The 22,167-nt window shown below is 41.1% G+C and overlaps 2 protein-coding genes across 12 annotated transcripts in view; one reads left to right on the top strand and one right to left on the bottom strand.

Moving 5' to 3' along the window:
* rapgef2b (Rap guanine nucleotide exchange factor 2b) overlaps positions 1-6,987 on the bottom strand; it is a 132,658-nt gene extending 125,671 nt beyond the window's left edge. For all 11 annotated transcript variants that reach the window (XR_009674620.1, XR_009674622.1, XR_009674624.1 and 8 more), the window contains exon 1: positions 6,279-6,987. Coding sequence is in view for 2 of the 11 variants with exons in the window: in XM_061047588.1 (XP_060903571.1) it covers positions 6,279-6,347 (69 nt within the window). In the remaining 9 variants the exon portion in view is untranslated. The remainder of the gene's footprint in view (positions 1-6,278) is intronic.
* Positions 6,988-11,283: 4,296 nt separating this feature from the next.
* Positions 11,284-17,436, top strand: LOC132981654 (protein SPMIP2). Its single transcript, XM_061047623.1, has 4 exons — positions 11,284-11,429; positions 12,520-12,749; positions 14,249-14,307; positions 17,278-17,436. The coding sequence occupies exons 1-4, from the start codon at positions 11,363-11,365 to the stop codon at positions 17,303-17,305; spliced, it is 384 nt and encodes a 127-aa protein (XP_060903606.1). The 5' UTR covers positions 11,284-11,362; the 3' UTR covers positions 17,306-17,436.
* The last annotated feature ends 4,731 nt before the right edge of the window (positions 17,437-22,167 follow it).

The following is a 22,167-nucleotide window of genomic DNA, read 5'->3' as shown; positions in this document are numbered from 1 at the left end:
TCTATCATATCGTGGTTGTTGCAGATAAAAGGGTTGTTTCCTTTTCTGAATATTTGCTGTTTTAGCTAAACAGGTAAGCTCGTTGCTGTTTTAATATGAGTTTGAGTAATGAGCAGCTAAAAAGGCCCTGGGACTTAAGATTCAGTTTGCTGCACGCTATAAGTCAGGGAGGTCAAGATATCACCTGGTTCTCTTCATCCTGTGCCGGTCCAGAAGACGAGGAAACAATGTAAAGTAGGCAGCTTTGTCCCTCCAGCTATGTGGCTGTGAAAACGGGGTCACGGCGGCCGGGGACTGTTTGTGTTTGTGGCCTTTCGTTTTTTTTTTGCCACCTGCAGCCAAACAGCAGCGTGGATGTGAGTGGTGAGTCAGGCTACCTGCTGCAGATCAACAAACCAGCTGAAGCAGAAATATTCATCTCTGCAGCAGGGACAGTGTTTGCAGTGTCTGCTCCTCCAAGACTTCAGGGTTAGGGTTTGTTTTTTCTTCTTCTTGTTAATTGCTGATTAAGTGGGGCAGTCTTGAGTTTCTTACTTTTGGCCTCTTCACTGTTTGCGGTTAAATGACGAGATGAAGGTTTGGACGCTGCTTCAAAGCTTTAAGTTCATCGCCTTTATGCGTCAAATTAATGATATTCAATTTGGAGTAAACAAGCAAATCTCAATCCACACAGAAACATCGATCCAAGTCAGAAAATCTTTTTGTAGACTGAGGCTCACATGGAGTTCACTAAAGCTTCTCTAGTCACTAAAACTTTTAAAGGGGACGTATGATGAAAAATCCACTTCGTTGTTGAACATCTGGGTAACCTGAGTGTCTACTGACCCACAACATGTGAAATAAATCCATCCAGTCCTTTGTTTGTGGTCTGCATAAGTCTTACAACACAGAGAAAAATGCTCTGTTTCAAATGTGCTCTCCTTGTGATGTCACAGTGGGATTCTGGTAAAAAAAAATCCCCTCCCCTGGTATCTCCACCCATGGACTCCACCCCCAGCCTAAAACAAAACTTTTGTGCAGGTTCTCCATTTTTATTCTCTCTACAGAGGAGTGATGTTTATGGGGAAAACTCAGGGGGCGGGCTCATTACATTTAAAGAGACACACACACCAAAACGGAGCATTCTGAGAGAGCTGGTTTATACAGGGTCACAAACCTCCTCTGGTGCTTGATTCATGTTATATTTTGACCACAGCACAGATGTTTCATTTAAACCACAGGGGGACTGTTTGAAAAAGGAGGAGAAGGGGGATAATATGTCCTCTTTAAGAATCTACATCTTGATGGGAGAAGATAGATCGAGTTCGAAGAGTACAAAGCATGGTCTGGATGGCTAAAGATAGACCAGCCCCAACACCCCCCCTCCCCCCTTCCTCTTGTGACCTGACAAACAAACATTAACATCATTAGAAGCCACTTTCACAAGCACACAAAGACGAGCTTCATGAGAGATAATGAAACATGCAACGGGACGCAGATTGTTTTAGACAATCAAATGGACTGGAATAAGACCATATGGATTTCTTATCATAGTCAAAGCTCAGGTGCTTTTTTTTTCAAATTAAAAGAAAGGAGAAAAGGAAGCAAACCACCATCATTTAATACCAGTGTATTTGTTGGATAGATTTATTCACCTGCCAAATCGTTGATCAATGTCATGTTAACTTTTATCTACCTATGGATTCTTATATTGCTGCATGATATCTTTAAATAAGCCCACAGTAGCAGCGTGCTGCAGAGGCGGGCTTGCTGTCACTGTCCATAAATCTGATAATGTGTCTGTCCTGGTACAGTCTCTCCTTCTGCAGACATCCGTGCAGAAAGTTAAAAAAAGATAAGCCCTCAGGCAAGACAGAGGAGGAGCAGCTATTTTAAGAGAACACCCCATGATGAACCCTTTCTTACTTCTCTATACGTCACCCTTTAGGATTACCGTCAAACGGAGCCTAAATGAGCGGCTGAAATTTGATGGAATGTGACGCTTATTTATCTGAGAAGCAATCTTATGACTAACACGAGCAATTAAAACCCTGCAAACGTTTAACTAACTGCAACAACACAACATGGTGCTGTTGATACAGCACAGAAATTGAGAAGTTCTGTTTCAACAAAAGAGATGTTATTCTCCCTTTAGTGCATATTCAATTTGGACATGAAATTAGAAATCAGACATGTCATGTTATCTTAATTCACATCACCAGGGGGAAAATGTGCAGCTTTGCTCTGCAGAAGAAAAAAAAAAAGAAGTGTCATCCTCCATTCTGCTTTCTTCCCCATCACACCGTCTCCTCTGCACTTCCAGTTACAGTCCCCACGCATAGCGGACAAAACGGCTGTGAACACTAGCTGTCAAGCGGTCACTTATTTAACCTGCCATGTGACAATGGGGGTGAGGCTCAGGGTCAAATCCCGCTGTGGTCAGTCTTGAGCTATAGAGACAGATCCCTGTAACCGTTAGCTAATCCTGACAGAGAGACGCTGCCAGCACCATTAGGATAAACAGTGTCAGCGAGCACGGCCGCTTAGAACGCAGGCAAAAAGGTGCTGCTATTGAAAAGCAAAGAGAGGGGCAACGCATTCACCTGATATTCAATAAAACCGTCAAGGTTTACGTCAAAGGTGATCTCTGTTGTTGTTTTTGCAGAATAACCTCAGGCTGTTTTTTCAGTGGAAAAAAAAAAAAAAAGGTGTGAATTCCTGAGTGATGCAACTGCAAAATGACATAGAATTAGTGTTTCCATTCACTTCCACATCCTGTTGAGACATCACACTTTCACCTCTGACTGACTCACAGTGAATCATATGATTTAGTCGTTTGTTTTCACTGTGCCACTTCTGATCTCCGTCCGTTTCCCCTCAATGCAAAGACCATGACTATGGCTTGAAAATGTATCCAAACCGACATTCAGAACCTCTAACCGATGTACTCTTGCCCATGTCGATTATTTTGATTATTTTCAGAGTCACATGACGACACGTCCAATCTGCTACATGTCCGTCGTTTGGACACATTTTGTCTTTAGGCATGAGGACGCAGAACAAAAATAATTTAAACTTAAAACCACCCGCCCGCCTGTCCACCATGGGGGTCCAGGGCCTTCAGCCGCTGTGCCCCCCCCACCTCTGGAACTCCCTCCCACCACAAATCAGTAATATCGACTCTTTCTCCATTTTCAAATCTCTTCTCAAAACACATCTTTTTAAACTTTCATATTCAGTCTGATCATTCTCCACCTGCTCTCTTAACTCCTTTACATCCTGTACATTTGTGTTTTTAGTGTTAATTTTATCGTTATGTTCTTACTTAGTTGTTTTTATCTCTCTCTGTAAGGTGACCTTGAGAGTTTTGAAAGGCGCCTTTAATTAAAATGTATTATTATTATTATTAAACACTGCGGAAAAACTGTCTGCAAGAAATGCAAGTTATTTATTTTCTACGGTTTTAGAGAAGTTAATTTCTACTTTAAAAACTAAAATGTGTCGTTTTCATTTCAAGCGATGCTTTGATTTCAGTTCAAAATATTCAGTAAATAACCTCAAAATAGTTCATCAGATAGAAAACATATCCCAGCTTTAATAGTTGAGCATACTTGCAGTAGAGACCTCGTCAGTGAACTATGAGGACAAAAAACTAAACCTAAATAATGGTTCATTAATCGTCATCGAGGAGGTCAAATGTTCAATTAATGGTGATGTTGATTTGAGGTCGTATCGCTCAGCTCTAATACTGACGAGGCTCCACAGTGTTGAAGGACCGCAGACATGCCAGACTTTCTAAATCTTCTATATTGGGATATATTTTATGCTCGGCTAGGTATCTTTTTAATCTGAATATTTTTCCAGCTCAGAAATGCCTGAAGCTTAATCCCCCCCCCCCCCCCCCCCCCCCCCCCCCCCCCGCCACCCCTCATATTTTCTTGTCAGGGCCGGAAAGTATTCAGACGTTAATATGACACTGCTGATGTAAATTCCTTGGTGGGATGGAGCAGCAGGATGAGACAGGTTATATCACAGGTGTTAGAGAGACTGCACGCTTTAAACAAGACTCAACGACAAAAACAACAGCGGAAAAAAACAGACCTCCTGATTATCTTTGTTCTAAATTAGGAGTAATTATTTTCCTACCAAGATCACCTCCGGTCTTATTGGAATAAAATAAACATCCACCACAGCTGGATACCGTACAAGCAATTTGAGTTTATGTATGAGAACTGTATCAAACGTTAGAAATAGAGCAGAACAAATGTGGATAAACCAACCATCAGAGAAATTAAATTGGCAAACATGTTCTGAGAAAAGAAGAAAACGTTGCCGTAGCCTTATACATTTTTTTGGTTTTCAAATTCACGAGTAAAGCAGCTAAAGACGCCGACTGCCAATTCATCCAGTGATAAAAAAAATAATAAGAAGTTGTACTAACTTCTAATGTCCAAATCCAGTGAGTCACTGCTACTGATGCCAAGAAGCCGATTCTGCATCCGACTCTTTGTTTCCATAACCACGATGGCATCTGTCACTCGCACAAATTACAGCCTGCATAAAGCCGTGAAGACTAAGAGCCTACTACAGCTAACAAGCAGTCAGCGACACCAGGACTGTTTCCTCAATGTCAGATGGACGAGCATGAGGCTGTGCCACTAACTCTAACCTCCCTGCTTTTAAGTGGTGGTCTTATTGATTGTCCGTTGTGTGTGTGTGTGTGTGTGTGTGTGTGTGTGTGTGTGTGTGTGTGTGAAGCAGCGTCCATTTGCAGTGGAACCAGAGCTCCAATGAAATGATCATGAAAAACCATCTTCACAGTCTAAATGGATTTATTGTGTGTGTGTGTGTGTGTGTGTGTGTGTGTGTGTGGATCTGCACACTAGCATAGCTGCTAACGTCTAAAGCCATGCATGTTTAAGGGTGCATGTGCGTGGCTTTTAAAGGGTTCTAGTGACTGCAGCTCAGAGCTCATTTGCATGTTCAGAAGACGAACCAGCAGCTCTCCAAACCGTCCTGCTGCTGCTGCAGGTATCCATGAGACTGAAAGAACCCTGCAGGTAGTCACTCGTTCCAGTGATTGGTTGGTACTTAAGGAGCTTGGAAAGATTTTCCATTTTGACGCTCCTGATTCCTGGAATGTCATCCAAGAAATTTTAAAAATGAAGACCTCATATGCAGCTTTTAAGGCCGTAATAACCGACCACTGTGCATCAATTTGTAACTGTTTTTAGCTGTTTTCTAGATATATGACTGTTTTCTTTTCTACTCGCTTTTATTTGTGTCCCTGGTTTTATGCAGCGAGCTCGACGTCACTGTAAATAAAGGAAACCTCAGTGTCTTTCCAGTTGAAATAAAGGAATTGAATTGAATAATACTGAGTTGTTCGCTGAGCTACAAAAAGAGAAAGATTTTCCATCAGCTGCAGCCAACATGACGACAAAAGTCTGTCCACCCTCACAGAAAGTGTTCAGGGTATAGATACGAGTAGACAGATATCCAATGGTGTTGAAGGACTGTTAGAAATAGCATCAACATCTTCCTTTGCATCACCATCTCTAAGAAATGCAAACTGATACGAAAGACGAAGATGTTAAGCGTTCAAATGTCTGTAATAATAACATCTTGAAATCATCATCTTGTATCAGAACTGAATCAGAATCTGATCCCTGCAGGTTAGCAGATATCATGTCCAAAGAATGTCAATAAACTCTTGGGTGTGATTTCCACCTTTTATAAAACATCCAAAAAGAGTTAGAAATATGAGAACATTATAAGAAACATGAATGACATAGTGCAGATGTTTAGAAGAAATGTGTCAGCACTAATAAAGAGTAAAGCCAAGATCTTAGCTATTAGCATTTAGCTAGGTAAGGACTAGCAGCAGCAGCAGCCTCCTGATCTTTACACCTCGTTGTTTTATTTCTAGGTGCAAAAGTCGTTTTTGGTTTTTTTGCAAAAGGGGGAAAATTCGTCCAGAAAATGCATCAGTGCAAAAACAAGAGGCCCCACAGTGACGCTATCTTTAAGGTAAGTCTCCCACTAAAGGCTGCAGCTCCTGTTATGTTAAGTAGCTTTGATTATCTCTGCTGATAAAGAGGGGGGGCTTAGCGGGATGTAACACTGGGACCTAAAGGGGCTGCATGATGGCAACAGTTGCATAAACACTGTTGCAGTTTCCAGTATGTTGCAAATGTAAATGTCGCAAACAGAAGCGGAAACAATCACTTTCAAACAGAGATACACACAAGGAGCAGATCATTAAAGGAATTTCTGGGTTGTTTTTTTTCTCTCCTGACCTGTTGCGTCCTTTCAGCCGGGTTCATCATCACAGCCTGCCGAAAGCTGTTATCCACATAAGACGCCATTGTTTTTGTCTTGCAGGATAATTGAATGCCTTTTTTCCCTTTTAAAAAGAATGCATCCAGAGCCGATGATATAAACACACACAGGGGAAAAAGCCTTCCTCCTTCTCCTCCTCCTCCTCCTCCTGCTGCTGCTGTCTTCGCTTTAGTCTCGTCGCCTGAGCTCCGATGCTAGGCGGATAAGCTTGGGAGTGCCCGGAGCCAGGCCACGACTGGAGCCAGACAAGCCGAGCAAGTCTCTCCTCTCGGAGGGGGGGGTCCGTCCGTCTCTCTCTCTCCCTCTCTCTCTCTCTCTCTGAGGTAGTGAAACTTTTCCGTGCAAAGCTGGGCTCACACTTGTCTACTCGAGTTGTTAAAATGTCCTTTCATGCAAGCCAGCCATTCCCTTCTTGTGTCTCCAGCAAATCTGCAAGCGACGAGAAAAAAAAAAAAAAAAAAAAGATATCCCCATACAGGATCCTCAAAAGAAAAAAAAAAGAAGTAAGCAAAAATGGTTATTATCCCGTCAGCAGCAACAACCCGACGTCCATAATGAGAGCAAGACGCGAAAACACTCACAGAATCCCCCGCTACATTAACATTCTGTGTTTTACTGTGTCTAAAAGTGGAGACAGGTCCGACGCCGCTGTGCTCTGTTGTGTGCCACCATGGTGACTGACACGGCAGAGGTCAAGCTACCCGGAGTTATCGAGGCTGCACTTCCGGGATAGGTTTTCAAAAATAAAACGGAGCGGTAGTGGAACAACAAAGAAGACAATGGAAGAAGGAAGGAGGGGTCTGCGGCAATTTATCCTTAAAACTGTTATTGCCTCTGATGTGACAGTCTGTCTGCAACTACGACCCTCTGTTTAATACGCCACCATCAAAGACTAGCTGTGTGCAAAATGAGACAGAAGAAAGGGCGTGTTTTCAAAACACAAAGAGGCGACTTTTCTTTTTTTTTTTTTTTAACATATGAATGCAGCTGTCTGACACCTCGAAAATATCTAATTAAGCTTAAGGACCAGTGAGCATTTTAAAATGACCACACCTGCCAGTCACCATGACCTGACTTCATATTTTCATACGTTTCATTATCATTCGTTTACATATCTAATCTTCTGGGTATTTTCAATTAAATGACTCCCCTGCTTTATTGCCTTAATTAACCCTTTTAATTTCGTCAGTTTTGATAGGCTAAATTACTTTGATGGGAACATTAACTGTACTTCCGGTCCAGCTGCTATTGCGCATGTGTGACTTGACAGAGATACAGTCACAAGGGGCGGCTCATGGGCGAGTCCATTGGACAAAAAAAAGTGGGAGAATTAGGGAGGGGGGGATGGAGTTGCCATGTGGCAAAGTAAAGCTTTGAGGCCATCTAGTGACATAATTAGGTACTGCAGGTGTTGGCTGATACATAAGAGTGATGGGCTATGTGTTAAGTAGAAAAATCACCATGTAGCCGACTTTTATTTAAAATCTTATTTGAACAAAAGCACTAAAACATATACTTAAAGATGTATTTTTGGGGCTTTATTAGAGAGGCAGTAGGTAGAGTCGGAAATCAGGTAGAGAGAGAGAGAGTGTGGAACGACATGCAGGAAAGTAGCCACAGGTCGGATTTGAACCTGGGCCGCCCCCTCTTGGAGGACCAGAGCCTCCATACATGGGGCGTGCGCAATAAACACTTCCCCACCAGCGCTCTAAAGTACCAAAAGTGAAATTACTCCTCATGCACAACGGGCCATTTCTGTTTTCTTGTGGGGTTTTTTAAGGTTTATTTTCAGGCTTTTTTATGCCTTTAGAGATAGAACAGTGGATAGAGTGAGAAATGAAGGAGAGAGAGAGTGGGAAATGACATTTGGGAAAGGTGTTATAAGTCGGATTCGAACCCGGTGGCACCCTCGGAGGACTATAGCCTCTGTACATGGGGCGCACACTAACTAACTTAATAGATAATAATAGCTGCACCTGTAGATAGGGCTAACTTCATCTACCTGATGCAGCAGACCACAAAGGCCTCTGTCTCAACTTTTTTACTGATAGGACGAGGAAGAGAGTGAGGAGTATCTGAGCTGATAATTCCCGTCCTCTCTTCTGCCAGTTTGAGCCTTTTGAACTCAGAGATGTGTTATAGAGTCTGTATAGATGTGTTTATAATTGTTATGATGATGATCATATTATTGTTATCAAATTGAAAGTACATGTAGCCTTCTATCTCTTTTAACCCGTACATGGCTCCAGAGGAAGCTGGGCATCAGGTCTAATTAGAGGCAGCTGCAGGGGGTGTCGGGGAGACGGTTTCCATCTGACAAGCCTGCAGCTGACCAAAAGGCAATGCATGAGGTGCAGCAGGCTGAAAAATGCCAAAGTAGAAATAACATTTAAGCTGTACAACAATCTGAACATGTTTGCAGGAAAACAACGGTAAATGGACTTGAGCTTGTATATTTCTTTTCTAGTCCTCTAACTACCTCACGGGCCGGCCACAGTATGTAAGAGTCGATGGCTGTGTCTCTGATGTAGTGACGGGCAACACAGGAGTACCTCAAGGAACTGTTCTGGCGCCTTTCCTCTTCACTCTCTTCACATCAGACTTCAGGTTTAACTCTGGTTCCTGCCACCTCCAAAAGTTTTCCGACGACTCCTCCATTGTTGGGTTCATCACTGATGACGACGAGAAGGAGTACAGAGGACTGTTAGAGAGCTTCATCACATGGTGTGAAAGCAACCACCTGAAGCTCAACATCAGCAAAACAAAGGAGGTGGTAGTGGACTACCGGAAGAAGAAGAGGCCCCCTGCCCTAGTCATCATCCAGGGGGAGGAAGTGGAGAGGGTGGACTCATACAAGTACCTTGGGGTCCACATCAACAATAAACTGGACTGGTCTCACAACTCTGACGCCCTCTTCAGGAAGGGACAGAGCAGGATGTTCTTCCTGAGGAGACTCAGATCGTTCAGTGTCTGCAACAGACTCCTGAAGACCTTCTACCAGTCTGTGGTGGCCAGCGCCCTCTTCTTTGCTGTGGCGTGCTGGTGGGGTGGCATCAAGACTGGTGAGGCAAACAGGCTGAACAAGCTGGTGAGGAAGGCCCGCTCTGTAGTGGGCCTTGATCTGGACAGTTTGGAGACAGTGGGTGAGAGGAGGATGAAGGACAAAATCTTATCCATCCTGGATAACTCCTCTCACCCTCTACATGGTGAGCTGTGGCAGATGGGCAGCTCCTTCAGCCAACGCCTCATCCCCCCCAGGTGCAAAACAGAGCGTTTCAGGCGCTCCTTTGTGCCCACTGCCATCAGACTGTACAACAGCAGCCTATGACAACAATAACAGTACGTCCTGGACACTAAACTTCACCCCCATAAAACATTACCCCCATGGCCTGCTTCATTATTATCATTGTATTATTGTATTATTATTATTATTATTATTATTACTTAGCATCCATATATATATATATATATATACATATATACTGTACATTCTATATATTTTATTATATTATTATACTAGTCTGTATTATATAACACTTAATTATATTACACTATATTGTTCATATTGCACTATATTATATTATATTATACTACATTATATTATATAACTACACTCTGCATCTTGCTGCTATTTATCATACAGAGTCACTTTAATCACTTGTCACTTTATCTTGTCATTCTCTGTAAATACTGTCTCAATTCTCAATTCCCCCCTGCTAACTTCATCATTCATTTTGTACTTGTATATACCCCTTGTTTTTTTTTATTTTTATTTTATTTTTTTTATTCTGTTTAATGTGTATTTTGTATTTTCGAGCTTTCTTGTCTGTGCTGCTGTAACGCCCGAATTTCCCCTCTGGGGATCAATAAAGTATTATCCTATCCTATCCTATCCTACTGAAAGCTCTTTTACCCCACAGGTCACACCTACACATTCACACACTGATGGGAGAGGCTGCTGTGTGAAGTGACCATCTGAAAATAACTAATCCCATTCATACGCTGCAGACGGAGCATCGGACATGTAGCTGCAGGAGCTGGGGATTGAACCCCTCATCTTTAGGTTGAGAGACGACCGACTCTACCAACTGAGCCACAGCCGAAATCCCATACTGTTATTGAGTGTGTATGTTCCAATTTTGCATATATGGGGAACAACATAAAAACGCAGAATAGCCTAAAGATTATGTAAATGATTTCTATATGAACACAGACAATAAACTGTGTGCATCAGCGACTTCAGTGCTGCTGCAATAATCACAGTAAGTCAACAAGATGGTGCAGGGACTGACTTTAATACACAGTTATTGTCACGACTGGTTGAAGGAACAAAGGAGTTGGACCCAATTGCAGATACAAAGAAAACAAAATTTATTAAACAAAAAGCCAAGGATGTAACAAAACACACTAGAACATAAAGAAACACTAGGATACGAAGTTACAAAATAACACATGAAACACTTAAAGACACACAAGGGAAACAACATCATCGGGGAAGGATGAGAACTAAATACAACAAGAAAATCTAAACTCTGAAAATCTACAAAATAAGAAACCAAATCATGACAGTTATCCCGTAGAGGGTGTTAAATGTCAGATAAGAGGAGTCTTTATTGATCCTTCAGGGGTGGTTCACACGTTACAGAAGCACTGACGGCGGATAAACTCATAAAGAGCTCTTGGATTAAAATAAACCAATAAAAGGAAATTAAATCAATCTGAGAGGTGACGTTTAAAAAAGTTAGATACAACATAGAAACTTAAGATAAAATAATGTGACATTACAAATGTTAATTATTCTTTTGTCAAAGAAACAGTATTGTTGAGGATGTATATGTGATATGTGGTGGACATGCTTCACTAGCAGCATCCCTTGTGATTACAGCGGAGCTATAGGACAGAACCGCCGACGCCACGGCAACCAGTGATTGCATGACAACCAATCATGGCCCCACGGACAGAGTGGACCGCTGGGCTCAAGTTTTCACCTGCAGAGGTGTCTCCAGCCTGCAACCTATCCAACACATAACGGTGGAGAAAGATGGCAAAAAATAGTGGAGCTGCTGCTGCGGGAGAGTCCCAGCACGGACAGAGGATGATTTTTACAGGTAAGAGAAGAAGAAAGAGGATGATTTTTACAGGTAGGAGAAGAAGAAAGAGGATGATTTTTACAGGTAAGAGAAGAAGAAAGAGGATGATTTTTACAGGTAAGAGAAGAAGAAAGAGGATGATTTTTACAGGTAGGAGAAGAAGAAAGAGGATGATTTTTACAGGTAAGAGAAGAAGAAAGAGGATGATTTTTACAGGTAGGAGAAGAAGAAAGAGGATGATTTTTACAGGTAAGAGAAGAAGAAAGAGGATGATTTTTACAGGTAAGAGAAGAAGAAAGAGGATGTGTGGGTGAAACTGAGTGCAATATGAAGCGTTTATAAGATCCTTTGAGGTTTGAGTTAAGCTGTTTTCACTGGCTAATTGGTTGGGAAATGTGCATTTTGAGATCGCTATAAGACACGTTCGTGCACGACCCCGATGCATTGTTCAACAGCTGAATGAGAGGCAAGCATACGGTCTGTGTCCGAGCAAATCTAACTGTAATTGGACACATGACATCACTGTCAGCAGGGCCGCATGTAAATGAAACAAACTGCTTCAGCGTCAATGTGCCAGCAGGGAGTTTGTGTTATTGTGCAGCATGTTGTTCAGTGAGTCAGAGTGCAGGCAGTTGTTCACTTTCACTGAAATAATTAATGCATTACGTAAACTCACAATGAGACATTATTATCATATAGTGCAACACAACACTTGAATATTTTCTATGGAATCATAATGCATGTTTACGTTTTCCTGAACAAAACACTGAAACAAAAAGAACCCAACATTGAAAAGAAAGAAACCTTTTTTTAAATCACCTCTTTGCAAATAATTAGGTTTAACACAACGCCCCGCGTCAAGTGTGAACAGATGTTCTCTTCATTTTATTTTTCTAACTCAACGTAAACAACCTATTCCTGTTTGGACCTGTTCTGTGTCCCTTATTTTAATTGCATTTCTGTTGAATGCTTACTTTGTCAGAAGATTAAACTGACCCAGTTTCACATGTTGCAGAAAGCTAATATTTGCTCTTTGGAGTCATTTGTTCCTAAAAACGTCTCTGTACATTTCATGAAGTCTCGACACCTCCACTGTGTTTCTAACAAGGCCCAGATGGAATCGGAGACTACAGGCCCAGATCAAATTATTTCCCCCTGTACATCGGTGTGGGCGCCTCATCACCCGAGTCCACAGGAGACCTCGGATACCTGTGTCGAGCTGCACCGCACGCCCCCCCCCCTGTGCCCAGGCAGGGCTACGTGGGGGAGGTGGGCTGGGGCTGGCAGCACAACCAGATGTTAAACGGTGGAACGCTGCACAGCAATATGCAAATTAAGGTACCAATGTGTACATGTTATGCAAATGAGTTTCCCCTTTAATGTGCAAAACAGAAACACTCTGAGAATGACTTATTGAAAAAGTTAGTTATCATCTAAATATGGATACAAACTTCAGTAAAGTAGCACAATTCAACATTAAATGGGGGCTTGCTCTGGTGAAGCATTAAGCATTTAATGTACAAATAAGTATAATGTATTTTTTATTTTTTTTTTTTAAATCTTCCTAATTTTTGTGGGTGTATTTATTTAGTTTAAAAGAGCAATCAGCGAGATGTGTAGAGAGTGAAATGATGAAGTGATCTTACTATATGATCAGACATTAAGGAAACATGCTATGTTGAAGTGCTGGATTCTCTGACAACAATGCAGCAGCCAGTATGTCCTCCTTCTAACTTTAGATTCTGCTCCTGAATGCTCTGGATTTGTTTGGACCAGAGAAGGTAGGCGCTTTTAAGGCACCTCCACCACACGGCCGTTTTGGATGCCCCTCTGTTTGCCAGATATGAGAGCAGTTATCAGGTCAACAGGTGTTGCAGCGATGGAAGCGGGCAAGAGAAGTGGTTCAGATAGAAGTGATTGTACCCGACCTAAAAAGCCTCTGCATGTTTCTAATAAGCTCCACGAGCAGAAACGTGCTCAAACTAGGATCAATATTGGAGATGCTTTTGAAAAATGGAGAGAGGTTAGAACACAGAAAGGTTTACAGACCCATGCAGAGCTGGATAAACACTGAAGCTTCAGAGTCCACCACATGGTGACCTGTGTGAGCATCCACTCTAGAGAGGAGGGGGGGGGGGGGGGGAGACAGCTCTCTACTCTCTACTGTTTTGATTTTGGACCAAAATACCAATCTTAAACACTAGGTGTCAGAGTTACATACTGCTCCTTTAAAAGAATTCCTCCCTCATTTGAGTGAGGTTATAATGTAATGAGATCTTCCTGTTGGTGTTGTGTGATTTTTTTTCCTTTACCAAATATAGAAAAGAGAAATCAGAAATTGCATAAATGTTTGGATAAACATTAAAATCACTCGTAATGAAAAACAGGGCTAACTGTTTTGAGGATCTGGATTAGATTCATGGATTGCCCCCCCCCCCCCATAAACACATCTCAATCTTTACGGTAGATAAATTGGTAGGTATCAATGTTTTTACAAATGTGAATTGTTGACTCTTGACTTCATTTAAATGCTATACATTTTTAAAACGTCATATTCATCCATTATTCTTCTCTTTGAATTCACATTTTGATGTCTGTGTAGGCTCTCAGTCATCCAGGTCATGGTATATTCAAAGCTTGATCCAAAGGTAACTGGACTTGGTTGAAGATCTTGAGATGAAACGTCTTCAAGATCTTTAGTCATGTCCAGTTTTCTTTGCATCAAGCTTTGAATTCATATTTTTACATTTGTTTATTCTCCCCAGGTCTTGAGTTATGATAATGAAATGTTGCATAAATACAAGAGATAATAATTTTACTTTCCTCTTTTCCCTCAGAAAACGGAGTTTCGTTCAGCGCTGGAGGACAAAGCGACTCAAAGGTTTCAGAACGAACAGTAAGACCACATTTTAAGTGTCTCACAGGACATGTGCCTGCCCGTGTGTGGGATGTATTTTGTTTCCCTCCCTCAGAATCGTATTACATGCGGCTATGTGCTGTGTCAAATGGATAAGTGAGAACATCTCAGGTGTTCACAGTGTTGAGTGACTCATTGCAGGTTATCTGCTCCCTTTATTTATAATGCAACACTTCCACTTGAGCACGAACACACACCGCCTCGAGCTGCCGCGGAGAAATGAGCCGGACTCACACGGACACAGTTACAACGTCTGACACAAACAAAGACCTAAACCAACAATGTCCAAGGTTTATCTGACACCTTTTAAAATCATTTATTGAATAAAAAAAAACCTCTATTAAACGACATTATTTGTACTGTCTCAAGTAGATGTTTAAAGTGATTTTTCACTCTTAAAGTGATTTTTCACTCTTAAATATAATATAAATCAAGTATATCCTCTGAAAATAACTCTGTGAGTCATGACTGTCTACAATGGGTGTAACACCCGAGTCCCACTGTCTGTGATGTTTTCAGAGTTTTCAGAGTCCTATCTTCACTTTGTTTACATCGCCCGGACGGCCGGCTGACTCCTCCCCTCACGTATAAAAGTTGTTTAATTGAGGGACTAGAGAAAAGAAGAATAACATACTGTACTCACTGCTTAACTGTGTTTCTAGATCACGCTCATTTCAGGTAAATTTACATGCAGTGTGAAGATACGAGCGTAATAAAGATCACTAGCATTAGCATGCTAACACAACAATGCACCGCGAGTTGTTTTGGTTTCATGCTGGTGCTGAAGGGCGACATCTGCTGGATCAAAAAATCACATATAAAGTCTTTAAAGCTTCAGTATGTTACATCATTTTCTAAAAATTTGAGTTACAAAAACAATGTTTGATCATGTCATGTCATTACCAATATAAATTTGAAATGTGAGTCTGATCTGTGTAAGCGCCTGATTTTTGTTCAGTCCATCCTTTATCTGGTGGGGGGGGGGGGGGGGGGGGGGGGGGTTGGGCTGATCCCAGCTGTCATTGGGCGAGAGGTGGGGTACACCCTGGACTGCTCCCAGTCACAGTCGATCACAGGGCTGACAAACAGAGACAGACAAACATTCATGCTAACACTCAAAACACTGAAGGCCCTGCCAGGAACCAGGAACCTGCTTACTGTGAGGCAACAACGCTTACCACTGCACAGCGCAGTGTTTTTTTTTTTTAAATGACCAGGTCTGAATTTAAAAAAAACAATCAGGGTTAGCTTGCACATACTCTGTGAGGTGAATGTTTGGGTTGCAATCAGGTTGCAGTGACGATGGTTGGCTGCTTTCTGTGGCATGTTCATGTTAAATTGGAGATGGTGACCCTTCGGTGTAGTTTGTTCCCTGACTTCATCTTTAATCTAAACCTGGTCCTGAAAAAAAAAAGAGGTTTTAAATGTCCTAAAAAAGGCAGCTCTATAACATACAAACATTTTTAAAAGCTTGTTTAAAAGCTTCTGCCCTTCAAATTCTCAGGAATTAAAGATAGGAACTGCACATGGAGAGAATCTAAAGATGAAATATGAACAAATGAATAGAGAGGCATTAGTGCAGATGTTTCCATGCAACACACGAGGGGTAATTCAATTATTTGCAGGGAATCAATGTAATCGCAGGATCTGAACCCAATAAAGCACTGTTACAACCTCCAGAAAGGCTCTTTAGAAAAGGTGATTCAAAACAACAAGAGCCTGTCTGCCCAGAAGTCCTACGTTCATAATTGAATTATAAAAATCGACTTAACTCAGCTTTATGTATGAAGCACCTTTAGTACACACATGCAGTCTTTAGCTAAGCCAAAGCCAAATTAAAAAGGACCTTACATCGCCAACAATTACAACAAATGACCGAAGGATGTAAAGGTAAGAGGAGCCACCAAGATCATTCTAAGATGTGATAGGACGGGGGATTCTTCACTCGAACTCAAGCCAACATTGAATGAAGCCTTGAAGAAATAAAGCTGGGAAAACAAGGCTGCATCAGAGATCCAACAGAGGCAGGACAAACAGAAAGATACAGAGCTTCCTGATGAGTCGTTATTAGTTTTCCTTCGATAAGAACGGGTCAGAGTACACCTTAGGGAAAAAGCACAAGAAGACTCCATGAGGGGCAAAATCATCTGCACATTTGGGCCAGCAGGGGGCGCTTGCAACAAAACTAATGGCTTATTCTGGAGTTCAAACTAATCTTGATCAGTGGCGATTCCGGGCCGAGGGAAAAATCAACCCTCAAACCTGCAGCACTCAGCCCCATGACGATCTGGGGTCCCAAGCAGTTGCCTGCCTTGCCTGTTGAAAAGCAGCGCCTCTGCTCTCCATCAACATAATTCAATCGTAAAGCGAGGGAATGTCTTTGAGATCTGATTAAGGCGGATTTTCCCAGGTCGTCGGGGTCGGAGGAATTCTTGAGTAGCCAACATAGTTCATCTGAAATACAACAAAATGAACTTACAAACACAAAAGGTGTATTTTGCATGTATACAAGCAGAAGAATTCAGACTTCAGACAGTAACTTCTACATATAGGAGCTGCTTTGTCCTCATTAGTGCTGCAGCCTTCCTGCTGTCTGTTCAGCAGAATCCCTCAGGCGAAGTTCTGCAGCTCTTTAGTTCATTATTTGTGCAGAAACAAGATTGGAAATAAATATCTCACAGGTGGGATAACAACCCAGAGGACTTGTAAACAGCCACCTGACATTAGTCTCAAGTTTAAAAACACATTTACAGGCAGATTTGTGTGTTTTTAAAATGTCAAAGTGGGGGTGAGGGGAAGACATTTCATGATTGTTATTGTATCTATCCTCCATTGTTCATTTAGTCTCTAAATTGGTTTCCTGCAGAAATGCTCTCGAATACGTATTACAGCCCTCGTGGGTCCAATGTAGCCGTGAGCTTATTGATTTTTTTTTTCTCCGTGTTTCAGAGACAGAGAACATCCGGAGAGAAAGTAAACCTAAGTATGGGAAACGAGCATTCACACGAGAAGGAAGCCTTAATTCACATTACAGTGATTTAAGTGATTTCAAAGAAATGATAATGGAATAGATGTAAACTAAATGATCTCTGTGATGGGGGATTATCAGATGATTCTAAATGATAAATGGACTTGAGCTTATTTTCTTTTCTAGTCTTCTGATGACTCAAAGCTCTTTTACACCACAGGTCACACCTACACATTCACACACTGATGGCAGGAGTAACTAATCCCGTTCATACACATTCATACGCTGCTGACGAAGCAGTGGGAGCAACTTGGGGTTAAGCGTCTTGCCCAAGGACGCATAAGACACGTGAGAGAGACGCCTGCCGCCTGCAGATGTGTGTGCATGCTTTACTTTGTTATCAATGTTTTTTATAATATAAAGAGACATAAATGAATAACAGAATGATAAAAATAAACCAATAAAAAAAAAACACAAATACAAATAGAATGAACAAATCTATCTGTTTGAGTTTTTGGTTTTATTTCAGTTTTTTTGTCCTCATTGTTTTTTATTGTTGTGTATTTTTAAAACGTTTGTTGTTGTTGCTGTTGTAGGCAATGTTGTTTATATTGTACATTTTTTAAATAAAATATTGTAAAATAAAGAAAGTGATTCCAGCGGTGAAACAACAGAACATATTTACAACCTCGGCAGAACTAAAACAGTGCAGAACCAACCCTGAAATCCAACATGAACCTCTGCAGTAAAAACTTTAAACAGCACAGCAACATACACATACATGTATTTTGGTTTCTCATAAGGTAGACTTCATGATGACTGAGGAGACGGCTTTCCTGGAATCGGCCTTTTCTATCTTCTTCTTCACACATTACAACAGCACACAGCTAGAGACCAATCAAAACAGTCCATTGGTCAAGGACACAGTGAAAACCTCCCGGAACATAAAAAAAAACAGAGAGTCTTTAAAAGGCAGACACCAGACTAACACATGAAGAAAAGGTCTATAAAGCGCAATATATAGCAGATGGTGTTTAGAACATGTAAACCTTACATTGGTGTTAGAATTTCATGGCAGTTTCTCACCAGAAATTGCGTAAAAAGTGTCAATTATAAGCACCAAAGCAATTTATCAGAAAGCAATGACAAGGATGAGTGATGATAAGAGGGGGGAAAATTCACTTTCAAGGATAAACTGTTAACATCCTACTTGATATTCAAACACAGCAGGTAATCAAATCACTGATGGTGAGAGGAAATGATTGAAGGCAGCCAGACCTCGGTTCATTAGCAGACACTGATCCTGTCTGAGTGCCATCACTAAAGAGCAATATGAAACACCTACACATTGTAGAGCGCTGTCTCTCCCCCCCCCCCCCCCCCCCCCCTCCTCTCTAAAGTCGATGCTCACACAGGTCACCATGTGGTGGACACTGAAGCTTCAGTGTTTATCCAGCTCTGCATGGGACTGTAAACCTTTCTGTGTTCTAACCTCTCTCCATTTTTCAAAAGCATCTCCAATATTGATCCTAGTTTGAGCACGTTTCTGCTCGTGGAGCTTATTAGAAACATGCAGAGGCTTTTTAGGTCGGGTACAATCACTTCTATCTGAACCACTTCTCTTGACCGCTTCCATCGCTGCAACACCTGTTGACCTGATAACTGCTCTCATATCTGGCAAACCGAGGGGCGTCCAAAACAGCCGTGTGGGGGCGCCTTAAAACCGCCTACCTTCTCTGGTCCAAACAAATCCAGAGCATTCAGGAGCAGAATCTAAAGTTAGAAGGAGGACATACTGGCTGCTGCATTGTTGTCAGAGAAGCACTTCAACATAGCATGTTTCCTTAATGTCTGATCATATAGTAAGATACCTTTATCATTTCATTCAGTAGATATCTTTCATATTGGTTCTTTAACATTTCCAATATATATTTTATTTAAATACTGCATAGGGGGAAAGTAAGCCTTAGATAAAATTTGGGGGCCCGTAAAAGACAACTCTAAAGAATAACACAATAAGATGTGACAGATTCATTTTTCCACACCATATAGTGCACTTGGAGAAACTTGGTGTTAAGTGGAAGTGTTTCTTTTTTCCACAACTTGTCGGCTAAATGTATGAATTTCTCATAACCTCAATCCATGAGAATCCACACAATTATAGAAATCTACCACAGCATGCCAAGTTTCTGAGTCAACTTCACCTGAAGCTGAAGAAGGTGAAGATTCTCTCCCAAACAGACGAGTTGGTGTTGTTTTTTTCGAGGACCCTCTCACCTTTCACAGGGTCACACATAGAAGTTTGATTCCTGTATGAGAGGCACCAGGTAATCCATCCACACTGCTACAGCAATCACATCCACTTATGTCTGGTGCAGATAACTGTACACATTTTTTTTTTCTACCTCAAACAAAAACACCAATTTTTCATATAATGAGTCTCACAAACTTCCATTTCTGGAGGTCAGCAGCAATTTGTTGGTAAAACCTTCACTTGGATAGGCTGCTCTCAATCTGATACCCACCTGCAGGAAAGATGTGGTTTAACTCTGTGGAGAAAAAAAACATTTCATGTATTTACTTCCCCCCCCCGACTGTTGAGTCTGAGGCCGGAAGAGGCAATTACCCAGTATTTATGTGAAAAAAGATGAAGAATTACAACAAGTCAGAGGATGACAAGGCTCAAAAAATATATTATTAAAGTGCATTATTTAAAGTCAAGGGCATGAATAATGAATGTTTTATTCGTAGACTGTAAATCTTAATGGATGAAGTCTGGGTTAAGTCAGTCATCTGTTCCTGCAGGGGGCTCCTGAGGCTCATCAGCAGCAGCCGCCACGTTGGAAATCCTGTCTCAGTCTAACTTTCAGTCAACCTAACGACAGACTGAGAGCTGGAGCTGAGGCGGGTTTTAAACCTCTTGATGAACCTTCACGCCCACCTGTCAATCATGTCAGCTACACGCCTAACTATGGATAACATGTATTATTCATAAAATCATACAGTGTGTGCCAGTGATGACAATAACTATCAGACATATTTCGTTTTTTGTACCAGGCTGTAAACATGTTTATTCATGCTGTTAAAACGTTTTTTTTTTGCCTGTTGTGTGTATGTGCCTTCCTGTGTTTCTGGAACCAGCCTCTAGTGGACACTGGACGAACTGCAGGATTTTGCACTTCTTGCATTGGCTTCATTTTTCAACACCGGAGGTTGCTGCTTGGTTTTATCTCGTTATCTCTCGTAACCAAATGAAATGTGCTACACTGAAAGGCAAAGGGAGCTACCAGCAGACGGTTGTAACAAAGCAAAAATTGTTGATTTAAACAAAAGTCCCGCCTCTGACAAGGCAAACAGCCAATCACAGTACAGGATTTTAGGGCGGCCAACCAGATTTCTATATTGGTCCTGGCTACGCCCCTGAGAAGGAGCAACTGAGGAAAACTGGAGTTCAGGAAATAACTTTAAAATCTTTGATGAACCTGTTGAGTCAAAAGGTTTTCTTTGAGTTCATTAAACAGACTGAACTAGTGGATAGGATTCAAATCTCTGCTCCACACTCTGGAGCATAAGGTAGTGGTAATGTACTAAGCTAACTGCCCACCGCCATTATAAACCAAAGATGGAGAATTAATCATAACAGTCTGCCATATACTTTCTCAACAGAATTCTTTCTGTATACAATGTTTTTAGATCACATCATTTCTCCAGTAAGGCACTTTGTTCCCAAACCCCTGCAGTGCAGAAAGTGCCGGAAATGTGGACACAGTTGATTTGTGTGTAGGCATTGTAAATGGCTTCTACAGACATTATTTAGGGATTTGCAGCAAATGTGGAGCTGTGATGTTCAGTGGCACACGCTGTGACCAAGAATAGAAATGTAATCAGTGTGGAGGAAATCATGAAGCAAGGGAAGAGGTCGACCCTAAAAGAATGAAAGTGATTGTATTAGAATATGACCAATGAGAAGACAAAAACATGAAGATCCGGCTAAACAGGGAAAACAATACAGAATCTAAGCACATGGATTACTGTTTTTGTAAGGGTAAAATTAAGTTTGTCTATAAATTTAAATTTAAATTACTATAAAATCAGGGCAAAATCTAAGTCTGAAAGAAATGAAATATTTGTGGATGCTGTGAGAAAGTTTGTGGACATTTTGGGTATAACTCGAAGTCGAGAGAGGCATTCAGGCCCTCTCAGAGCCGAGGTTGAGGAGCATTGTAAGAGAATGAATTGAAGGGTAAGAGAGGTTTTTCTCCCCCAATCGGTCTTTGTCAGACATGTGATGTTTTACTCGGTGATGTCACTGAGGTGCCATATTGAAGGTATCATAACGGTGGTAACACAATCCAACGCAACAGTGAGAGAGAAAGTAAACAACATCATTCAGTAAACTATCTCGACCCACTTGATCATCAAACTGGAGTAGAAGAAGCAAAGTTTAGCTCAGTAAAATAATCTTGAAAATCTTTTGGGGTGCTCATGTAGCCTATGCATTGCATCCATGCTTGGGGAATAAAAGATAGATAGATAGATAGATAGATAGAATCTTTATTATCATTGTATACAAGGACACAACGAAACTTTGTTAGCAGCAATCCTAAACAGCAGTGTTTACAAAAACAACAACCACAAAAAATATATATTTGTGGTGATATGAAAGAGAAATATGCAAAATGTGGCCAGGGAAATTGCTGTTCAGTGAATGAATGATAATAATAATATAATAATTATAATATTATTATTAATAAAATATTATTATTAATAATAAAAGTGTTTCCTTTTAATCCCTTGTATTTTAAGATGAATCATCCCAAGAAACCAAATAATTAATGAAAAAAAATAATTGCAGTAAAATGAATTAATGT

Source organism: Labrus mixtus, chromosome 10, assembly GCF_963584025.1.
Source record: "Labrus mixtus chromosome 10, fLabMix1.1, whole genome shotgun sequence".
NCBI lineage: Eukaryota > Metazoa > Chordata > Actinopteri > Labriformes > Labridae > Labrus > Labrus mixtus.
Note: the sequence above shows the minus strand (reverse complement) of the source record. Positions and strands in the feature narration are given on the sequence as shown.